At 34.5% G+C, this 22,742-nt stretch overlaps 1 protein-coding gene across 3 annotated transcripts in view; it reads right to left on the reverse strand.

Moving 5' to 3' along the window:
- PHIP (PHIP subunit of CUL4-Ring ligase complex) overlaps window positions 1-22,742 on the reverse strand; it is a 73,967-nt gene that overhangs the window by 43,119 nt on the left and 8,106 nt on the right. For all 3 annotated transcript variants that reach the window (XM_081945152.1, XM_081945150.1, XM_081945151.1), the window contains exons 5-14: window positions 17,127-17,277; window positions 16,942-17,040; window positions 11,296-11,456; window positions 9,947-10,168; window positions 9,471-9,571; window positions 7,390-7,460; window positions 6,629-6,729; window positions 6,498-6,538; window positions 2,042-2,140; window positions 243-396 (exon numbers count right to left, since the gene is read on the reverse strand). In XM_081945152.1, the coding sequence (XP_081801278.1) occupies window positions 243-396; window positions 2,042-2,140; window positions 6,498-6,538; window positions 6,629-6,729; window positions 7,390-7,460; window positions 9,471-9,571; window positions 9,947-10,168; window positions 11,296-11,456; window positions 16,942-17,040; window positions 17,127-17,277 (1,200 nt within the window). The remainder of the gene's footprint in view (window positions 1-242; window positions 397-2,041; window positions 2,141-6,497; window positions 6,539-6,628; window positions 6,730-7,389; window positions 7,461-9,470; window positions 9,572-9,946; window positions 10,169-11,295; window positions 11,457-16,941; window positions 17,041-17,126; window positions 17,278-22,742) is intronic.

The following is a 22,742-nucleotide window of genomic DNA, read 5'->3' on the forward strand; positions in this document are numbered from 1 at the left end:
TCTAAAAATGTTTATTTTCATGCATAAACACGTAAACTGTTAACTTTATCATACTGTACCTCCAAAAAATCATGTAAAAAACTCAAGAATATGTTGTTTTTTAAAAAAGATTTTACTGTATAATACTTTGAAATTTAAATTCTATACTAAGTGTACAATCAAAACACCTCATTTTAATTGATTATCAATACTGTTTGAAGACAGCTATTTCCAGAAAATAAATCCTCCTATTGTTTCATTACCAGTAAAACATGAGTAAGTTGACCAGTGAAGGAATTCCAAACTTTCAAAGTCATGTTGTTAACTGCAGTAATAACAGAGTTGTCATGACGATCCCATGCCACCATAGTGACTTTCAATTTTGTAATTTTGTCTTCTACTCCTTGTAGGGTTTGTCTACAATGAAGAATTAACAGAAAATAGAAGCATTATAATAATAAGAAAATTTCCAAAATATATCTAAAGATTTTTAAAGTTTTAGTTGATGACTATAACAAGTTTATCAATATTAGGAATGAGATACAAAAGATTACCGGACAGGACAATCACCATAACTATGCAAGTCCCACTAGTTCATATGGATCAAAGTAGGCAAGCATTTAGTTTCCTGCTGCCGTGGCTTACAATTTGTACCATATTTTCCGGCGTATAAGACGCTCTGAAGTATAAGACGCACTTACCTTTTGGGAGGAAAACAAGGGGAAAATATCTGTCTCTGTCTCCCAGCAATTTCCCTCCTTGCAACAAACAGCCAACAGTACAGATGATATATACTGTTTGTGGTGTTACATTTCAGACTATACTTGTACAGATGCTATTAAAATTGATGTGGCTTTCTGGAAGTATAGTTATTCTCTGCTATTTAAAAGAAGATACAATAGTACTGGGCTTCTGCAGATCAAGCATTTATTTTAAAAAACTTCTCCATTTTGTTAAGCTGTCTAGAATAATAATAAAGCAGTCTTTAAAAAATAAGTCTAATAATTTGAACATTCTATAGGCATTTATAGTTATTGACTTACCTCCTTGAAGCAAACAGCCTGATTAGTACAAGAAAAAAATATCTGCCTCTGCCTCCAAGCAATTTGCCTCATGAAGCAAACAGCAAGTTTCACTTTCAGTTTCTCCACATCATCAGCTGTTTCAGGCTGCAGGGATTGCTGTAGCCTATTGCAGCCTCCGCAAGCACGTTGCTGCAAGGAGGTAAATTGTTGGGAGGCAGAGGCCAAAGGGTTGGGGCTGGTGGGTGGGTGGGGCTACATTCAGTGTATAAGACGCACCCAAATTTTCACCCTCTTTTAGGGGGGGAAAGGTGCATCTTATACTCTGCAAAATATGGTAATTACTGTGCCCTATTACCCAAGAGATGGCAAATGCAGACTTAAGCAAGACTAGCACTTTTATTAATTCATAGAGGTACTGTAGAAGAGTAGGTTCTTATCTATCGGTTCATACCTCTGCCTATCTATGGCCCTATGTGAGGAACTGGAGCACTTGGCAAGATTGCAATTCAATCTGCTGAGTTTCAGGCCAAACCTGGCTTTGAGAACTGGTTAACTATATCTTCCAGGGCCCCCAATGCATCTGTGTAACAGAACTACTGCCTCCTACCCATCTTTATCCAGCAGCGTATCTAAACAGTCTGTGTTTATTTGTATTTTTCACATCACCATGAAATTGACAGTAAACCCATCTCTGTGTTACTGATAACTAAATCACCCATAACTAAAAGCTCTGTCATATTTGGTCCTTATTTTCTTTCTTCTTGAAATGACAGCAAGGGAACTGTAATTCTAAAAGTAGAACAAAACTGCTAAATTCTGGAAAATCTCATCTACTTATCTCTCCATCTCACCCATCATGCTTTCAAGATAACAACCTTGTTCCCCAAGAGTCAGGAATTCACTACACAAACTACAAACTCAAAATTGAAAGAAATCTTGGAAATAGTCCTAGCTTGTTCCCTATCAAAAATTATTTCTACCTTAACATCAGTAACAGAAAACTATATTATATATAGGTAAATACAAAAATACTTTACCCTGAGGGACGGGTAGCCATATCCAGTAAAATGCTTTTCCATTCCCTTCTCTTGAACATCCAGATACGTGCTGTTCCATCACGACTTCCACTCACAAATCTAAAAAAAGAGAGAAAATATATCCTCATACAGTGTATGTTTTCCCATTAAAACATTTAGAACTGATCATAGAAATTCAAAATGTAGTCTAGTAATATTAGGCAATATAATTAATTTACAGGTTCATAAATTTTAGGAACCAAATGAGTGGGATTAAAACACAAGGATATCCAAATGTTTTCTGGTGAAGTGAAACTCCTGGAAGAAAAATAGGAAATCCAAGAAGGTAATACAGACAGGTAATACAGAAATGAGTCAGTGCAGAAAAGAATTCAGAAACATAAAAGGCAACAGAGTACAGGTAGTCCTCGACTTACAACAGTCCACTTAGTGACTATTCCAAACTACAACGGTACTGAAAAAAGTGCCATGACCATTTTTAATCTTATGACTGTTGCAGCATCCCCATGGTCACACGATTTACATTCGGATGCTTGACAACTGAATGACATTTATGACGTTTGCAGTATCCCAAGGTAATGTGATCACCTTCTGCAACCTTCTGACAAGCAAATTCAATGTTAATTTTTAACTTATTTTAAATGTATTGTCTTTTAAATTCAGTTTGTTTTTTTGGATATACATTTAATTTTTTTTTTAAACTTTTGGGATGTATGTTTTTTAATGTTGTACGCCGCCCTGAGTTCTTTTGGAGAAGGGCGGCATATAAATCCAAACAAACAAACAAACAAACAAAAACCTGATTCATTAACAACCGGGTTATTAATTTAACAAATGAAGTGATTCACTTAACAAATGTGGCAATAAAAGTCATAATACGGAGTAAAACTCACTTAACAAATTTCTCATTTAGCAACATAGATTTTGGGCTTAATTGTGGTTGTAAGTTGAGGACTACCTGTATTACAGTTTTTTAAATTGTTATTATTTTTCAATAATTTATGAAATTGGTAAGGATATTGAACTACATATGGACTTTGGTAATTACTTAAATGACAGCAGCTACAACCTTTTAAAATTAGTTTCTAAGTAGTAATTATAAGGAAACCGTTGCTAGTTCAGAAAAATTACCAGCAACAAAATTCAAGATCAATTCTTTATCCCTGGGTTCCATTTCTTTCTATTTCAAAGTGCAGGTGTTGTCCACAAAGCCCTCAACAGCTTTTCATATCTTGGCTTTGATACTAAGGTTCATGAAAGACTGCCTGTTACAAATAAACCTACACTACTATTAAACACTTCACTAGAAACCATGACCAGCATTATTTTGGTTTTGAAAATGAGAAAATAACACACCAGATATTTTAAAGCTGTGAAATGCTGATAGGGAAATACTCTTGCCTACTGATTGATTGTCCTGTGTTTGGTGACCTTGAAACTATAGTCAAGGGTATTATTATTATTTATTTAAGTATCTAATCAACTCTAGGCATTAAAAAGATTTTTAACAGAATATGTTACTATCAAGATGCTTATATAATACTGCTATTCCTTCTGCTTAAAAGAACAAACCAGCAGAAATAAAACATAATAGTTTAATTTAATTTTACATATTCACATGTAGTTAATGTTTCTTGAATAGCACACACACACACACACACACATAGATCATTTCCATTTCCCATTTTTAAAGAAGGTTCATAATCCTTCTTAAAGTATGTGTGTGTGTGTGCGCGCACATGCGCACGCATGCAAGTGTAAAACAACACAAACTACAGCATGCATGGACCACTTGAAAAATTCTTACTCACAAAATACATAATTTTCTCTATATGGAGAGAAATGTTCATAGGTCCATGTAAATGGGACCTGATTGACTATGAATTCAAGATATGAAAAGGGGATGTTTTGATTCCTGTTTTGAAGGCAAACTTATTCAATTCAAATTGCTTGAACATTCAATTTGAAAAAAAAATATTCATTGGAAAGATATATTGAGGAAACAGTAAAACACATTTAGTTGCCTTATATTTTGGCAAAATAGGATGAAAAAAGTACCACATAAGCTTGCTATATTCCAGGTTTCCTGGAATAGATTTTGAAAACATTCCCTAACATCTTCTAAAATAAATTGTCTGGAAATTGTCCAGCAAATTTAAACTGTGCAGAAACGATGCAGAAAATTCCAAATTAAAAGCAAACTTTTTCAAAACCAATGTGAAAAATTATTTTCCACTTGATTTGTAACAGTAGCATTTATTTCCTGCTTTTTTATTTTCAAAAATAACTGAAGGTGGTGAGCACATACAATACTCTTTCCTCCTATTTTTGTCACAATAACAACTCTGTCAGGTGAGTTGGGCTGAGAGAAAGTGACCATTAGGCATGAGAGTGAATAGTGACCATTACCTTGCTTTTCTAGAATAGTGTTCAATAATTTAGAAACTTGACACTGTTGGATAAAAAGCTAGGCTATTAAGGTTGTCCCTGACTTACAACAGTCCACCTAGTGATCATTAAAGTTACAACAGTACTGAAAAAAGTGATTTTTGTCCATTTTTCAAATTTACGACCACTGCAGCATCCCATGATCATGTGATCAAAATTCAGACACTCGGCAACTGGCTCATATTTATGACGGTTGTGGTGCCCTGGAGTCATGTGATCACCTTTTGAAAACTTCTGACAAGCAAAGTCAATGGTGAAGCTAGATTTATTTGACAACCGTGTTTACTAACTTAACACTTGCAGTGATTCACTTTAACAACCATGGTAAGAAAGGTTGCAAAATGGAACAAAACTCACTTAACAAATGTCTCACTTATCAATAGAAATTTTTGGCTCAATTGTGGTCATATGTCAAGGACTACCTGTATTACAAACCTGGGGTAGTTGGCTTGGCAAATACCTTCTTGGGAGAAAATCCCTTCATCACTATTATACTTCATATATGCAATCATGACTCAATGGTAATATTTTAGTAGAATGGCATCATGAAAATATATCACAAATATAGGTAATCCAAAGAAGATGGAACAGAGAAAGTAGATTTCACAACCTTGTTACCCCTAATTTTAAAAAAATTTTTAAAAAACCAAAACCATAAGAAATAAACCTTGTCTAATCATAGTTTAATTTACTTTATTGTCATTGCATCTTGTACAATGAAATTAAATGCCATCTTCAGTGTACATTATAACTATAAAAATAATAACACAAATACACATCCTTCACATTCTATATAATTGAATTGAAAACCCAATATTGCATTAATATTGCACTATACTGTAGAATTCAATATAATTACTGCCTTGGGATAGAAGCTGTTTTTCAGCGTATTTGTCCTTGTTTTTATTATCCTGTATCATCTGCCAGATGGTAATAGTTCAAAAAAAAGGTGCCCAGGGTGAGATGGATCTTTAAGAATGTTTTGAACTTTCTTAAGGCAGCGGGATCTATATAAAGCTCTTCCGAAGAGGGGAGAGGGCAACCGATGATCCTCTGGACAATGATGTTAACCCTCTGGAATGCTGTCCTATCTGCCACTGTGCAATTGGCAAACCATACACAGGTGCAGTAAGTTAAAATACTCTCTATGGTACAGCGGTAGATCAAACATAATCATGCCAAATGAGGCTTCATCCAGTAGCATGGACTAGGTTTAACAGCCTTCAACCCATATTCAGAGTGAGAGTTAAATTAAATTTCCAGTTGTGCAATATTCCATTAGTACAAGAGAGAGCAAAATTAGGATTTGTAACAAGCTGCCGAAAAGAAGTTGTAAGTTGGAAAATTGAATGAAGACCAAAGCAGGATTTAACAAGATAATAAAACTGATCAAATCATTCAAATCCCCTTGGCATCCTTTACATAAAGAAATGATGTTACAATGTTTTATGTGCCTACTGAAAATCCTGGTGTATTGAAGATCTCAAATCTTCATGTAGTTTTGTAGCTACCCGATTTGATGTATAACTTCAAAACAGGTTTCTGCTTTAACAGTATGTTTTTATTGAAGCTTTTTCAAATCAAAGCACCTTTTCAAGCTTGGCACAATCCTACCTATCCATGCAAGAATACAAAGAAAGTATCAATAAAATTAATGAAGGCTTTCTTACAAGACCTTTCAGAAACAAAGTTTGTTGTGAAATATGTATCTATAAGTATCTTTCTCAAACAAACCTTAGGCTACTTCAGTAATTCAGCCAAAATCAGACACTGAATCTATCAATTATTAAGTAAAGCACAATATCACGTACATTTAATGGGAAATAACTTCCACACAATATAAACTATGTTGCAGTATGCAAAATAAAAAAAAAATGTTCAAAGTATGTCTAATTAGATAATTTGATAATTAAATCAGCATGTTGAACGTTAACAATTATGTAACAGTACAGTTTTCATAAACGTAGTGCAAGACAACATGAGATTCATATATAAGTAATTTGCTTACCGATTACTGGTATTAGAAAACTGAATGCTGTCCACTTTGTCCTGTGTGAACAAGAAAAAAATTAACAACGTAACTATAGGTTATTAATTTACTTCAAACAACGAGCTAAACAATTTAGAGAAGGTATTTACAGTATGAAACTCCAACTCTGATATCTTCTCTGGCTGACCTGATCCAAAGAAATAAACCCTAATGATATGATCTGTACTTCCGGTGGCCAGAAACATTCCACCTAAAGAAAAGCAAACATAAAAGAAATATCACTATATCAATTTGCCAAGGAGATTTACTATAATACTATAATCTTATACCATGTATTCTTTTAATATTAGTTCCATTCAACTGCAAACATGCAGTATATCACACTGACTCTCTACTACAATCATACATCTGTTTCCCCTAATTTATTCCAGGGTGCTTCTCCCATGAAGAAACAAAACATGACTAAAATTATTTTTACTACACAATGGGTTTTCAGCTAAGTATTAGAATTCAAGATAGCAAGATAGAGTCAGATACTATTATATAATTATTTCTAAACTTTCATAGGCACCAGCTAATTGAGAACCAGCAGAAGGTTAAGTGAAAACTCAATGGGTGGGCCTTTCTCTTGGTCAAACAACCTACCAAATAGGATTGTTGTGAAAAAACTGTGGAAGGACTATATGTATGTCACCTTCAGCTGTCCAAAGAAAAGCAGGATAGAAATGTATCAAACATGCAGGTAAAGCGCCTATGCATCAGTTAAGAATATTGCCATTTGGTGATTAACGGGAATAAGATCACAGTGGGAATTTTTGAATTATAAATATTATATATTATAAATAATTATACTTTTTCATTATATTCAGGTAATACAATTAATTTTGGGGAGAATAATTGTGCAATTTACCAGCACTAAATGAAGAGCAGATCATTTGGACTCCAGGTCTTGGCCGTTCTGTAAACTTTGTTGGCCTTGGACTGCAAAGATTTAAATATATATAATTAAATATATTAAAGTGATTTAAAATAACTGAATTAAACAGTAATTATTACAAGAGTAAACTAAATATGAGCAAACATTTCTGAAAGTGAATGAGAACCTCTTTCAAAGTTTCTGTTTTAGATTTATCATTCATAATAGGATTTATTATAAATAAAAATGTGATGATAGATAGACAGACAGACAGACAGACAGACAGTGTTTCCCTGAAAATCAGATCTACCCCAAAAATAAACCCTAGTAAAGGGGTGGGCATGGCCAACATAGCAGGCAGTAAGCAGGCGTGGGCCAATAGTGTCTGGCAGCAGCTGCAGCCTGCGCAACACAGGTGAGTTGAGTACCTGTGCAAGCGGCAGACAGAAGCAGAGGTGCAGGAGATCCAGACATGCTGTGTGGGTAAGAAAGCCAAGTGGTTTTGGGCCAGAGCGGCAGGCGGACACAAGCTCATCTTCGTATCTCTTGGCTTGCCTGCAGCCTGCACAGTGCGTTGGGACTGCCTGCCTTCCACTCCATGCCCTCCGCTCTGTGCAGTCCCAGAGTGCGCCAAACAAGGGACCGGTAGGCTGCTGTAGCTGCTGCCAGATACCGTCGATCCCTGCACACTTGCGGGCTCTTGTGTGTGTGTCAGGGGGCGAAGCGCTTAGCTGGGCTGATCACCCTGAAAGCGTGTTTCCCCCAAAATAAGACCTAATGCTTTGGGGTGGGGCAAAAGAAAATAAGATCAGGCCTTATTTTTGGGGAAGCACGGTAGACAGACAGACAGCAAAAGCCAGTGCATTTTATAATCAAAATAGCTTGGATTTAGAGACATTTTATGAGTGGAGGAAATTTCAATATCCCCAACTGGCATTAACATTTTGATTTATTCCCATTGAATTAAACTAGAACCCCATGGACCTTTGCAGGATATAAAAACTATTGAACTATATACACTGCATACCCACAAAGGATTGCAGCCTTTTTATATTCTCTGATATGTCTATCTATTGTATATCTCTGAATACCTGTTGACATATATCTAAACCCCACCTTTTCAGTGCTCTATTATAAGAAAACTAAAGTATAATCATTTACGTATATTTAAATCATTAATTTAAATTATGTTCAACTTAGTCTATTTCATAATTAGTGCACATCCTGAGCAGGAATGCATATTATAAGTGTATTGTTTTGCAATTAAGATATTCCTAAAGTATGAGTGTAAACTAAACTCTATGGTCATGCAGTTGACATTCCATTTAAACTGCACAGCTGCACCATTTTGAAGAAACTGAAAAGAGTTTAAGCTAAAAAAACTAATGGCTCTCCATTTAGTTAAGATAAATTAATGATTTCATGCACACATCCACATAGATTTCTTGGCAACATAATGGAAGTTTTTTCTAGAATATATGACTTCCCTTTCTATTCAACAGACTATGTTTTTTTCTGACAATCTTCTTTACAAGTATTAAACAGATCCAATTCTGATTTCATTTTCAAGAGCAAACAAGGTTAGCTAGGTGTTGCCACTTAGCAATATTGAATGGTTGGCTGAGCATCAAAAAATTTTCAGGAAAAAGAATAGACTATAAAATGCTTAGCATTTAATCTGCAATAGATCTATTTGATCATGCAAAGGCAGCTGATTTAAGGTGCTACATCCATACTCCACATCCTTCAAAAGTATATTTTGGATGCCGTACCTGAAGTGCTCCACAGCCCTTCAGATAATTAAGTTGCATTTGTGTTTTCTAAGACACAGAAGTAACCAATACGACACAATAGTTGATATAATATCAACTACTAATATCAATGCATGGTCTACTGCATTTATAAATCCTAACCTTGTAATTCAGAAATTTCCCCCATTTTTCTACAGAAAAAAGCCAATTGTACTCTTTTTGATAAAATATTTTGTCAATATTTATTGATAAAAACTTCCAGGTTTTGAAGAGTTTTTCAAAATACTACATGTAATCTTACAGGAATAGAAGATATAAACTAACTTGATTTTAAGTGTGCCAGCATCCCACAACCAAAAACATATTGTGCCATCTGCACCAGTTGAAGACAAGTATCGCTTTGAGCCGCTGCACAGGGGAGAAAACTGCAACAACAACAAAAAAGCTGTTAGGTAATTTTTTTATTTATAATAAAAAAGCAAGGAAATGAATAATCAAGTGATTTGGAATATACTAAAGTGTCATTACCACCACTTCTATAAAAAATTTAGCAGTAACCAAATGCAATGCTCTCTCAGAAAACTCTTTGCAATAGTTCTCTCTCCCATGCACAATATTTTCATAATAGTGAAAAAAAGTAATTCAATTATAAATTTGTCTAGACAATGCATACATACTTAATTACACCACTGTACATGAAAAAGAATATGAATCAGGTAACATAAACTGTTTTACTTCCTTATTGGTTATCTTGCCTCCAAAATTTTAAATCTTCTATTCATCTATTTCATCTATTTTACCTGTAGAGATGTTATAGATGCACTGTGTCCTTGTAGAACAGCCAAAGGAGCACATGTTCGAAGACACCATACTCTGATCATCTTGTCACAGCTCCCTGAAGCAATCATGGTATTCTCATAATTAACAGCCATGTCTGATATTTCCGCTGCATGCCCTCTTAAAGTAGCAAGCAACCGTCCATCATCTGTTGCCCAGATTTTCACAAGACAGTCATCAGAACCCTATAAAGAGATTAATCATCAATATTTATTTATTTCTAAGGTTAGCTAGACTATGAGATCTTCCATTTGATCCAAGGAATCCTTTAGATAAGAAAGATTACTTGAAATCCCCCCACATCTATACTGTATAGCATAATTTTAACCTCCCCAATATACTAGACTCCTTTCTCTCACTTGAGTGTTCAAAAGAGCACACAGATAAAGGTCTGCTGTTTGAATTTAAGTACTTTAAATGCCTTGAAGTATTATGATTTTCTTAAATCTAATTACGTGGAAATAAAAGAAAAAGTTATTTATATAACACTGACCTGCCTCATTACAGCTATTACACATGCTAAAAACTAAGGAAGAAAAATACTGTTAATTCCAAATTCTGCATTGTCAGAAACTCTGTCCAAGAAGGACTGCAAATATTTTTTTTCTCATTATATTAAAGCAAAGATTTCCCACTACTATTATTTATACATTCTTAACAGATAAGTAGAAAGTAGCTCAGCAAAGAATAACACAAATGTTTTTTTTCAGACAGATAGTACATTTTAATTCTAACTTTCACTGGAAAGCAGTACAATGTTCAATAACAGTGTTATGTTTGTTCTTTATTGAAAATGTTGTTTACCTATCTTAATGATACCTAGTAAAAATTACAATAAAATCATCTCAAGCATTGCTCTCATTTACTGCAGAAGAAAATGCTGGCTGGAAGCATCATCAGCTGCTACTATAACCACCATCATTTACTTCAACTATCCAAAGCAAATGGTTCAAGCTTATTATATCTCTCTCCAGACAGGTATGGGAAAGAAGGGTATAGTATTGGTTAAGAAAAGTAAAGGAGACCCAAGGGATACACTGAGTTTCAGAACATATTGTTTGTAAGTTCAAATTGTCAATACAAATATTGTAATGTCCATTTCAGCCCTTTTGTTCTTACTTAAGCTTAACCTTCCTTACATTTATCTTTCAATTCTACTAATTCTCATCAGTTACATTCTCCCTCTTTCTGGTGGTTTGTCAAACAAAACATTTATTTTTCTTTCATTTTATTTGTTAATTCGTACTCATCACTCTACTCCTCTTACACTGCAGAAATACATTTTTAAATATTTTAATGAATCTGCACTTACTGTGAATATCCGTCTACCAGTCCGATCAAAAGTTACACAATATACTGAAGACAAATGTCCCAGGATTCGCTTATGCATTTTCATATGCTGATACACAGCAGTTGGAATAAGGTGTTCCAGTCTGTATTTTCCATTAAGCTTTCTTGAAAAGAGTGTTTCAGCTATAAAAAATATGTATATTTAGATATATGTTCAAAAAGAGATATATTTGTTAAGTAATAAATAAAGATTTAAGCTGTTATTTATATGCATAATTCATGTAAATAAATTATGTTTGTAATGAACAATTACAATAAGCACTGAAGTAGATTACAAAGAAAATCTATCATAACTTCATTCTAGGAAGGCATCTTATCTCCCCAAAATCTCTCAGTCATCAAACATATTGTTACACAGTAATTTGTCAGAATGTAACAAATACAGGTAGTCCTCAACTTAGAACCACAATTGAGCCCAAGATTTCTGTTGTTAAGTGAGACATTTAAGTGAGTTTTGCCTCATTTTACAACCTTTCTTGCCACAATTGTTAAGTGAATCATTGCTAGTTTTGATAAGTTAGTAACCTGGTTGTTAAGTTAATCTCTGCCTCCCCATTGACTTTGCTTGTCAGAAGGTTGCAAAAGGTGATTACAACGGTCATAACTATGAGTCAGTTGCTAAGCATCTGAACTTCGATCGCATGATGATCATGGGGATGCTTCAAAGGTCATAACTGTAAAAATGGTCTTAAGTCACTATTTTTCAGTGCTGTTGTAACTTTGAACGATCACTAAGTGAGCTGTTATAAGTCGAGGACTATCTGTACATACCACTTCATAGGTCTCAACAATGGAAATAAACAGAAAAATTATTGCACTTCAAAAAATCACAGATCTGACCAATATATTTCCCTTAAAGTGAAAGATGCTCAGTTATTAGCAGTCATCTGTGTAAGGAGAACTTGGGACTAGAAACAATTATCAACTTCTAAACAGACTGCAATAATGTGAAAATACCTTTGAGTATAATTCAATGAATAATGCATGTAACTAAAATGTAACAATTAAATTCTTGTTCTATTTGATCATGTCCAAGGCAATTAAGGAAGTACTTTTGCCTATATAGATGCCTATACTTTTAGACTTGATGTTTGCAAATAAAACCACAGCTTAATTTGGCATGGATATGTGTGCAATTATTTCAATACAGATTGTCTGATTAAAATCTTAATTATCAGACAAGCACACAGGTAGTTTGGGGGGGGGGATGGAAGAGGAGGCAAGGGAAGCAGTCCCTACTTCACCAAGGCTCAGGGCAGGAAGCAACCAAGCCTGGAATGGCTAATATAATGGAGCGTCCTCACTTAATGACTGGTGGGATTTGGTTAACAAGGAAAACAGGGAGTGGCTGGGATCGCTATTGCTTAGTAATTCAATCATGTGCATCACTTAGTGGTCCCAATTAGAATTGTAACTTAAGGGCTACCTGTATGGCACTTTGATTTGTCAAATCACTAAATATTTAATGATTATTACCAGTTTTTTCTCCTACTACTTATGATGCCATAATTACTGTAACTGATTGAATTTGCTCAAGGGAGATAAAAAGTTTTTTTATTTATATACTTGCATGCCATGTCAAGCCAAAACTCCTTGTTTAATAAACAAGCACATGTGGGCTATTCAGCCTTACCTTAAGCATTCCTGGTTAAAGCACCAAAAAGCAATGTTTTATATTATATCTAAGCTCTATATTAAAATCATAATCTAATTTTTCTGATGGCTTCTGTAATTCTGCTTCTTTGAACATACTTCACATAATCCTGGGATGAAACAAATGAAGCTATTTCCTCCGGCTTTCTTTAATTACTTATGCAAAGTTAGAAACAAATTTTCAAATACTGCCATCTGTTAATTCATATATTTTAAATCATGAATCCCACGTTATTTCATAGTGACATATTATTATGATTTTTATACATGATCAATGATATCTATATTAACAATAGTGCATAATTACTAGCAAATCAAAATATTTTATTAATTATATAAGCTTTAATGTAACTCGATTTATTCTTGATTGTATTAGCAAATCATCATAATCATACTTAGTTGATACTTATCAGGACAAAGAGCAAATTCACTGCCTTTTTATTTACCCAATAAAAACTACCAAAACCAGAAAATTAAAGCATTTCCTAGTTTTAAGCAAAGAATAGCTATTTGAAGACAAACTATTCTGATAATTTCATGAAATTTATTCTTTAAAATGGTTGCGACAATTTATTATTTTGGTTCTTCAGTAGAAATAATCAGCGTGCCTTTGACAATGTCCCATTTGCAAAATGATCTTTTACATTTCCACTTTTCTAAACAATAGTATCATAGATCAATGGTTTATATCAGTGATGGCACTTCCGGTTTGCTCGGAGGTCATTCGCTCCGAAGGCATCAGGGAAGCCTCCGGACGGTCCCTGAAGTCTTCGGAACGCTTAAAATGACCCTCCGAGCAAACTGGAAGTGACTTCCGGTTTGCTCGGAGGGTCGTTTTAAGCGCTCCAAAGGCGTCAGGGAAGCCTCCGGATGGTCATTGAAGCCTTTGGAATGCTCAAAACGACCCTCCGAGCAAACCGGAAGTGACTTCCGGTTTGCTCGGAGGGTCGTTTTAAGCGTTCCAAAAGCTTCAGGGAAGCCTCTGGACGATCCCTGAAGCCTCCGGAGGGCCTCCGGGGGGTGTGGGGGCTCTTTTCGCCCTCCCCATGCTCCTATAAAGCCTCTGGAGCCTGGAGAGGGTGAAAAAAGCATGTAAAAAATGGGAGGGGTCGCGCCTGTTGTGCGCTCATGCGCACTGGGATGTCGAGCATTGCATTATGGGTGCGGCACGCCCGCACACAACCCCCCTGCGCTCCCCCACTTGTGGCACGCAAGCCAAAAAAGGTTCGCCATCACTGGTTTATATGCTACATTATCAAATTTCTACAATTAACGTATTTGACTTCATAATTGTAATGTATTCTGTACACATCCCATATTGACATACAATATAAACTGCTGCTATATGTTACAAAAAAGTCAAATACAGTCCAAGATTGCATTAACAGAGGAATAGAATCAAGATCATGTGAAGTGTTAGCAGCACTTTATAAAGCCTAGTAAGACCAGCTTTATACTGGAGCTTTTCAAGAAGGGATTGGACAACCATTTGTCTGAAATCAGTGGTGGGTTCTGGGGGGTACAGCGTGCCGGTGGCAGCTGGGAGAAATGGCACTGTACCGAGACGGTGTTTCGGTGGGCCCACCGACCCACCTGCGTTCCGTACCTCTTTTTTAGGGAAACAGCGGATGGCACCTGCATGACCTCGCCAAGCTGCTGGGGCTTCGCAGGGCGGTCACGTGCGCATGAATGTGCAGCCTGCGTGCCCAAAGTGGACATCTGGCCCCATCACAGCATACCGTAACCCACCACTGTCTGAAATGTTAGGGTCTCCTGCTTGAGCAGGGGTTTGAACCAGAAGATCTTCAAGGTTCCTTCCAACAATGTTATTCTGTTAATTTATGGTTAATTTCTAAAAAAAATCTTAAAATATTTTTGTTCAGCCTCAAAATTGATTAAAATAGAATAGCTCCAGTGGCACATTTATATGTTAAGAAATTTATGTCAACTATATCAATTAGTAATTTTAATTTTTAAGAGCAGACAAATTTTAATTAATCCTCTATAACTCAAATTGTACAGCAAATTCTAATGTAATTAATATGACTATTCAATGTTATTAAAATCACAAATAAATGCAGCAGCACAATAGCAACCGTTTTCTTACTCAAGAGACTATTCAGATATAATTTAAAGTATAATTCAGAAGTCACAAACCATTATGAAGATACAATACTTTTCCCCAACTTTTTCTGCCATGTGCAAAGATAAAAAAATCAAAATATTATAATTTTTTACAAAATGAAGTTCTGAATATCTGAGCTTAATAAACTTTGATTAGTTAAACATAGTTTAACTTCAGTTCAGCCAAGGCAGGAATACCAGTCATTGGAAGTCATTTCTGTATTAAATAATTCTTGCAATTTAGACATAAACATGAATTCTGGTTGTTTTTTAAACCAGGAGTGAACAATCTTCTCTAATGCATATCAAGGAAGGTTTCTCTGAAGTGTAAGAAAGCATTCTAAAGGCACGATCCTCTTTTTACCTCCCCAGTTAAAAGGTGGAAGGAAATTATTGACTTGTCATATCTTTTCTGATTCTTTATGGAACAGAAAAATCTTGGGATCATGAACAATAGATCTGTAAAGTTACATGAAACCATGCTGTTATATCATTAGGACATTTTACTTTATTTTACTACTAGTATTCTTCCGAGTCTTTTTTTTAATTCAGTTTATATAGTTGCCCATTGGCCAATCAGTTGAAACAATCAGCTGATTAGCCCCTTGATTTGCATCCAGAAGCACAATGTATCTCATAGAGCAGATAGATAGCCCAAGCACACTGAGGTTTACCCACAACTGCCCATGCCACTGCAGCTTTTGCATGTTCTTCAAGGTCAGCCCCATGTGCAACCCTTTTGAGAAATCTACTTGGGATCAAGGCATAAGTAATCATGACAATACCTCCTGGTCCAGGAAAAAGTTCTCTTGGCCATGGTTGCCACCTACTACTCAAGCAGGAGCTATGAATCCAGAAGGACCTCCATGTTGTGCACTGGTTCCGTTTGGATTAGTGCAACTCATCCAGAACTAAGGATGGAATATACTCAGATCTAGAGAGCCCTGAAATCTAAAATTCCTCAATCTTGCTAACCCAGGTCAGACACCCAACTGAAATGTTCCAGGTAGATAGTCCTTGTTTACCAATAGTAATTGGGACCAGAAACTAAGTTAAGCTACACAGTTGTAAAGTGTGACATCACATCATCACACCAACTTCTGACAGTTCCAGCATTCCCAATAGTTACTGTTAGATGAATCATATGTAATCCCAGCATCCCAAAGTGATGTGATTGCCAATTGCAACCTATTGCCAACTTCCTTATTGACTTTGCTTGTTGGAAGCTGGCAGTGAAGGATATAAATGGCAATCATGTGATAATAGGATGCTGCAATGTTGTAATTGTGAGCAAGATGCCAATAGCCAAATACGCAATCACAGGACATGTGATAATGCTGCAATGGATGCAACTACAAAAACAATTAAGTGCCCCTCGTTCAACAACATCATAATTTCAAATGATTGCTGAATGAGTGGTAGTGAAATATAACCCAATTCTTATAGAGTTTGAGGAACTTCAGAATCAAGGCCTGATTCTTCCAAAACAAGAGGAAAAAATTGGTATACACTTCATTTCAACAATCCTTCAAAATTCTTTAGCAATAATATGACAACAAAAAAAGATGTTATAAAAGGCTACCAATACCAAAATGGGGAGAGGTATCAGAATTCTATACTGTCAAATTATTTCCAGATATGCTCCCTAAATACATACAGAAATATCCAGTCAGTTCTGGTTGCTTAAGACTGTTTCTTAAAACCTAAAATCAGATTTAACATACACATTTTTTAAAGTAACCTACATAGGAGAAAGTACATGCCAAAAACTATCATCACAGATACAGTATTACATTGCCAACATTCTACAATTATGTAATAACATTCTTACCTGTACTGGGAGGACTGCCATAATTTATTGGTGACTCTGGAGGTCTCCCACAATGCAATGCGGCAAGAGCAGAACCCTTCCACACAACATGTTTGCAGCCTATTTAAATATAAAAAAACAATATAAGCATAAAAACTTGTAGTGAAAAAGATGATCAAGCCATTTTTCCTTTTGCATACTCATACTTTTATTTGTGCGGAGCAAAGACTGTCTTCCAGCTCCTAATAGTGTTTGAACTCCTGGGACACTTTGAGGAATTTCTTGCTCTAGAAGAGGTCCAAGTCGATGGCATATTTGCAGGAGATGATCAGGTGCCAAGTGTCTATAATATTTTACCTGTTAATAAACCAAAAAATATTTGTACAATGTTTTACTCTCACTTTTTAAAGTGAAAAAAATATATTTTGAAAATGAATATGTGTATTTGGTACTTAAGACATTGTTTTTACATCTTGCAGAGAGAACAATTTAAAACATCCATTTTTAAACAAATTATATTCTAAATTTAAATCCCCCTCTCTCAGTGATTTAATCACCCCACTTCGCAGGATTGTTGTTGGGAAAATAGGAGGAGTTGTATGGAATATGTTCACTGCCTTGAATTATTTGTAAAAATAATAAAGTCAGGATACATATTAAATAAATTAATTATTTGCTAAAAACCATTATTTTAACAGTTCATAAATCATAACATCATTTTCATTTTAATCATTACAAAAGTAGTAACAAATATAGGATAACATTAACTGACAATATTTGTATCATTAAAAGAATGTACATAATCTTTATAAAATGATGCACATACATTAGCAGTCCCATTTCTTTATTACATAACAACTGGAGTTAAGATAGTTACTAATAATCTAATAAATTCATGGAAATTCATGAATTTTAACTACGAAGTTCCTAGTTTCTACTACACATTCCAAGTAATTACGCTATATTAAAGACAATCCTACATAATAAAAGGATGCTTGCTTTTCTCTAATATTTCACAAATTGTTTTCTTGAAAATAAAACTCCTTTTTCAAGATTCAGTTTAAATCCTTTTGACAATGTTTACAAGAAATATTGAAGTGTAAGCTATAAAGGTAAATAAATTCATATAAGACAATTTGTATGATATAATACCATAACATATTCTAATAGTTACTATAATAACTGAAATTTCTCTTATATGAAGACATACAAATCCTATGGTTAAAACTTTGTGTTGACTAGGTAATTTCAATCAGATCCAATGTGAATAAGCAGAATTTTACTCAAACTAAATTGCAAATTACTTCCTTTGACTCAGGAGCCCATTTGAGATTAGATTTTTGCCCTCTATAATCTAGAATGGGAAAACACAGATTTATTTTTTTTAGAAAAATCTTTTCTCTGAAGAAGTAAAGTATCAATAAAATTGTGGGGGATTTTTAGCAGAATGAAGTTACATTTGCTGGCTAAACTACTTCTCTACAGATTAACTATATTAAATTTCCGACAGGCAAGATTTTTTAAGGAAGTCTTTATGGCTGAACAAGATCTGTGAATCCTGCCTGGTTCTGGATGCACAACACTTATAAAAATTTTACATATTATAAACATGCCACATGAACAAAAGCATAACTAATTACAAAGGAACCAGAATTTAGACTCACTTTTATTTAAGTTCTAAACATTATTAGCTGTTAACATATGTATTGATTGCATACTTTTTAAGAAAGAATTAGACAGTATCTGCTGGCATATCTACCTCTTCTGTAGAGACATATCTTCCTAAATTTCAGAAGAAAGGGAGATAGATGATTAAACTAAGGGGGTTACTAACTTGGGGTAGTATAGGTAGATAGATAGATAGATAGATAGATAGATAGATAGATAGATAGATAGATAGATAGATAGATAGATAGATAGACAGACAGACAGACAGACAGACAGACAGACAGACAGACAGACAGACAGACATAGATATAAGACTCAGCAGCAATGAAAATGGCAGAAAGGAATGTATTTAAATGGATCTATTTGAGTTGTACAATTTCCTACATAAGTGAAAGTTTAACTACTTTAGAACTTACATCCATTACATTCAGTCAGTCTAGAATTCTGTGAACTGTAATGGTAGATATTATCCATTTATTCAAGGCATTGCAGCAAGTCAAGGAGTTGTTAAAGTAAAAAAGAAATGTGCATTGTGATGTCACAAACCATGCACTACCCCTTTATGTACATGTTATGCTGCAATGTAATAACAAAAAGGATGGAATTTGTATCAATACTGGGTTCTGTAGAAATACTTTTTCTCTCGTTCCCTTTGACATCATACCAGTCATATACATTGAGCAATATTTGGTTTGATATTCTTTTAACAAATGGCTTCCCTGAGTGAACAATTATGTAAAAAAACATTAAAAAATATGTGCACATCTGCATGTCTCTTTTCCCCAACAGCATTTTAGTTCTAAGGTTAATGTATTTTGAATCCAAAAAAATGCAACACTTTTTTCCAGATAAAAAAATGTTCATTATTATTTTAATTGTCACATGGAAATGTAATTATCCAAGTGGATCAGATATCTAGTGAAGTCAGTTTACATTATAATCAGAAACTCTCTTCTCCACAAGTGTTATGCCTTTTCTTTAAGGGCTTTTCCCTCCCAAGGGTTTGGCTGTGTTAAGCTCTCTCATGCTGCAGAACTGAAGCAAAAGGGAATATCTAACAGATTATTATTTTTTATTGCTTTTGTAATCCAATTTTCTTTAAATTTATCATTGAATTGTATGCCCAAATGACCCAATTTGATCAAACCAAATGAATATTAAGAGCAAAATAAGCTTAAGTAAAGCTCATTCAAAATAGCTACTTCTTTAAAACATGTTGGCTATGTTTCTATTGAAGTTTGTGCAAACTACCACAAACTCATGTGCATATAAATCACATGACATTCAGCATGTAAAATAGCTTCTTTTGAGAATGCTGTACAATGAATTAAATGTAAAGAATTTGTACATTTTTTTAAAGTACAAAAAATATTGATCATATGACCCATGACAATTGGGATTAGCACCATCAGATGAAGAAGAGATGGTCAAAAGACAAGCAGGCCTGGCAGCTGAAAATTTAAATTGCTGTACACAGAGGCTAACTTTGCTTATCTCAATCCAATAAAATCAAGTAAGATTTTATTACAACTTTTCTTTACATTTTAAAAATGTAGAGACAGATGTCCAAAACATAAACTAGAGATGTCCTTTGAACAGAATTTCATACTCCCAAGAATAGAGCATGGAGGAAGAGTTATTCCAGCTCTTGTGGTAAAAAGCACAAAAACTGGAAAGCCAACAGATTCAACTATGAATGAAAATGGAAATCAAAATTTGTCTGCTATGAAAACATTGGGAAAGCGAATTATTTTCTTTGGTATTCTCTACATTTTTTCCACAAAAAAAGCAAGTTTAGGAAAATAGTACTTTCTACTAAGTGATACATAAAATATATAAAATGTTTATACAGTACATAACCAAAATGATATAACTAGAATTTTAACAGTACGACATCAAAAAATTCCCATACATGTTGTCAAACATTTTGGTAAAGCCTCTGAATGCAAGGGAAATCGTACTAACTATTCACAAGGGGAGGAAGAACCCAATCTTTTAAGTTTGTTCGTAGGCTTCTCTTCCCAAATGCAACCAAGCCTCAAAGCACAAGACTATGGAAGATGTCTGAAGATGCATTTGTGTCTTTAAAACTGTGTACACTTTCTGTTCCACATTGTTTTGTTTTTCCTGAATTCCCCTCCTTGCAGGATTTTTTCCCACGACTCAGAGTTTAAAGCAATCTACCTCTTTACTTTAAAATATTCCATTTCCATGTCTGAAAGACACTTGTACAACCAATACTGAATATGCCAACTGACCCCTAGAAGAGAAATTTGGTCTAACACCAAAATTCAAAAACATTGGAATCCACCATGATGCTTAAATTTCAACTCATTTCAGAAACCTTAAGCAAAACCAGGAGTGATCCCAACCAAGTAGAAAATTCACTGACAAAAGTAAAGACAAGAAACCCGATAGGACTGTAAGCAGGAGCATAATGTAGGCAGCATTAGCTGATGCACACTGATGAAAAAATGCTGGATAGAAATACTTGGGCTCAACAAATACTACTAGTACACTGATAACTTTGCATGGAATGCATTACTCTGAAAAGGCTCAACTTCCCACAGGCCAAAATACCGACTGACTTTCCAACCAGAGCCAAGTTTTGTAACTCTCTCCTGCCATTATTCCAACACCAAAAGACCTCTGATATAGGATACAGCTTCCTGGTTGATGCTGCTAAGTAAAATCAGGTATAGAATGAAAAATAATATTTGAACATAGACTTTAAAGTATCGTTGGCGCACATCTGTACATCTAAGCAATAATAACCATAACATCCATTTATCCAGCCTTTATCAAGTGCTTGAACTAAAAAAAGAGCACTCTGATTGCCAGACTCAGAAAAACAACAATTGTAGGATGGCAAAGATGGTGAGCCGCTTCTCTGAGGGCAGAACCACCTGAAGCAATGGTAGTTTTTGAACTAAATCTCGATGGAAAAGTAACAACAGATATAGCTATTCTCAACTCATCTCAGGTTTCTTTTAGACATATCAATCAGAGAGGGTTTTTTTTTCACTTGTTCACTTTTTAAGTCAGACTGCCAAGTTGGAAGAGATAGGAATGACCCTTATTGATGTGGTATATAAAAGTATAGAAGGAAATACTACAAATCCTCCAAAATGCTGCCACGGGGAGGAGGGTTAAAAAGCACACATACAGACGCACATTCCACTGACACTTTACTGAAAGGTAGTTTCTGCTCTGCCATACATGAAAATCCAATCTTTGCTATTATGACTTCAAACCGAAAACAATCCTTCAATTATTTCTTTTGCTAGTTTAGATGTCAAGAATATTGCAGGATTCTAACCATCTGTAACACATTACAGTTTTCAAGAATATGAAACATCAACTTTTCTTCTTATCATGTAAACTACAAAACAAACTGCTTTCAAAACTTTTAAAATATAGCACATTTACTTGTTTTCTCTCTTTTCCTTATCTTTTCTCTCTTCTATATGTCATTTGGAGTAAATATTTTCTTTAGAACAGGAATACCATAAATTAGACAAATTCAAATAAATCTCTTAGGCATTTCTGCATCCTCTTCTTAAACTTCAAAAGAATGACTAAAAAGAAAATCTATGTTAACCTAATACACTCCCAACATAAAAGCAGCTGGAATTATTAAACTCAATGAGACTTATTGTACAGCATGCACATATAAATTTGTTTCTGTATAGACAAAATTAATTGTCCCATGAGGAGTCAGTTAATTTTCTTAATGGGATTTCTCACTGACTATTTTGATCTAGATCCGTAAATTCAATAAATATTAATTTTAATTCAGATAAATATTGGTGCTATACATGTACATACACACACACAAAGTGATAAGCTGGTAGGCAAGCCATACTCGCATATTAGAATTAACTTTGAAGAGAAATAGACGGGGAGGGGAGTAAAATTGGGACTGCTATATAGTACAGGAATAATTTACACTATCTGCTTATTAATAAATTATTATCAGCTTAATAAGGCTGAATTCCAGTACAGATACTCTTTGATTTACAACAGTTCATTTAGTGACCAAAGTTACAACAGCATTGAAAAAAGTTATTTATCACCATTTTACACTTAAACCATTGCAGCATCTCCATGGTCATTTGATCAAATTTCAGATGCCAATTGGCAATTGATTCATA

The sequence above is a fragment of the Natrix helvetica genome (assembly GCF_964273705.1).
Source record: "Natrix helvetica genome assembly, chromosome: 2".
Classification (NCBI taxonomy): domain Eukaryota; kingdom Metazoa; phylum Chordata; class Lepidosauria; order Squamata; family Natricidae; genus Natrix; species Natrix helvetica.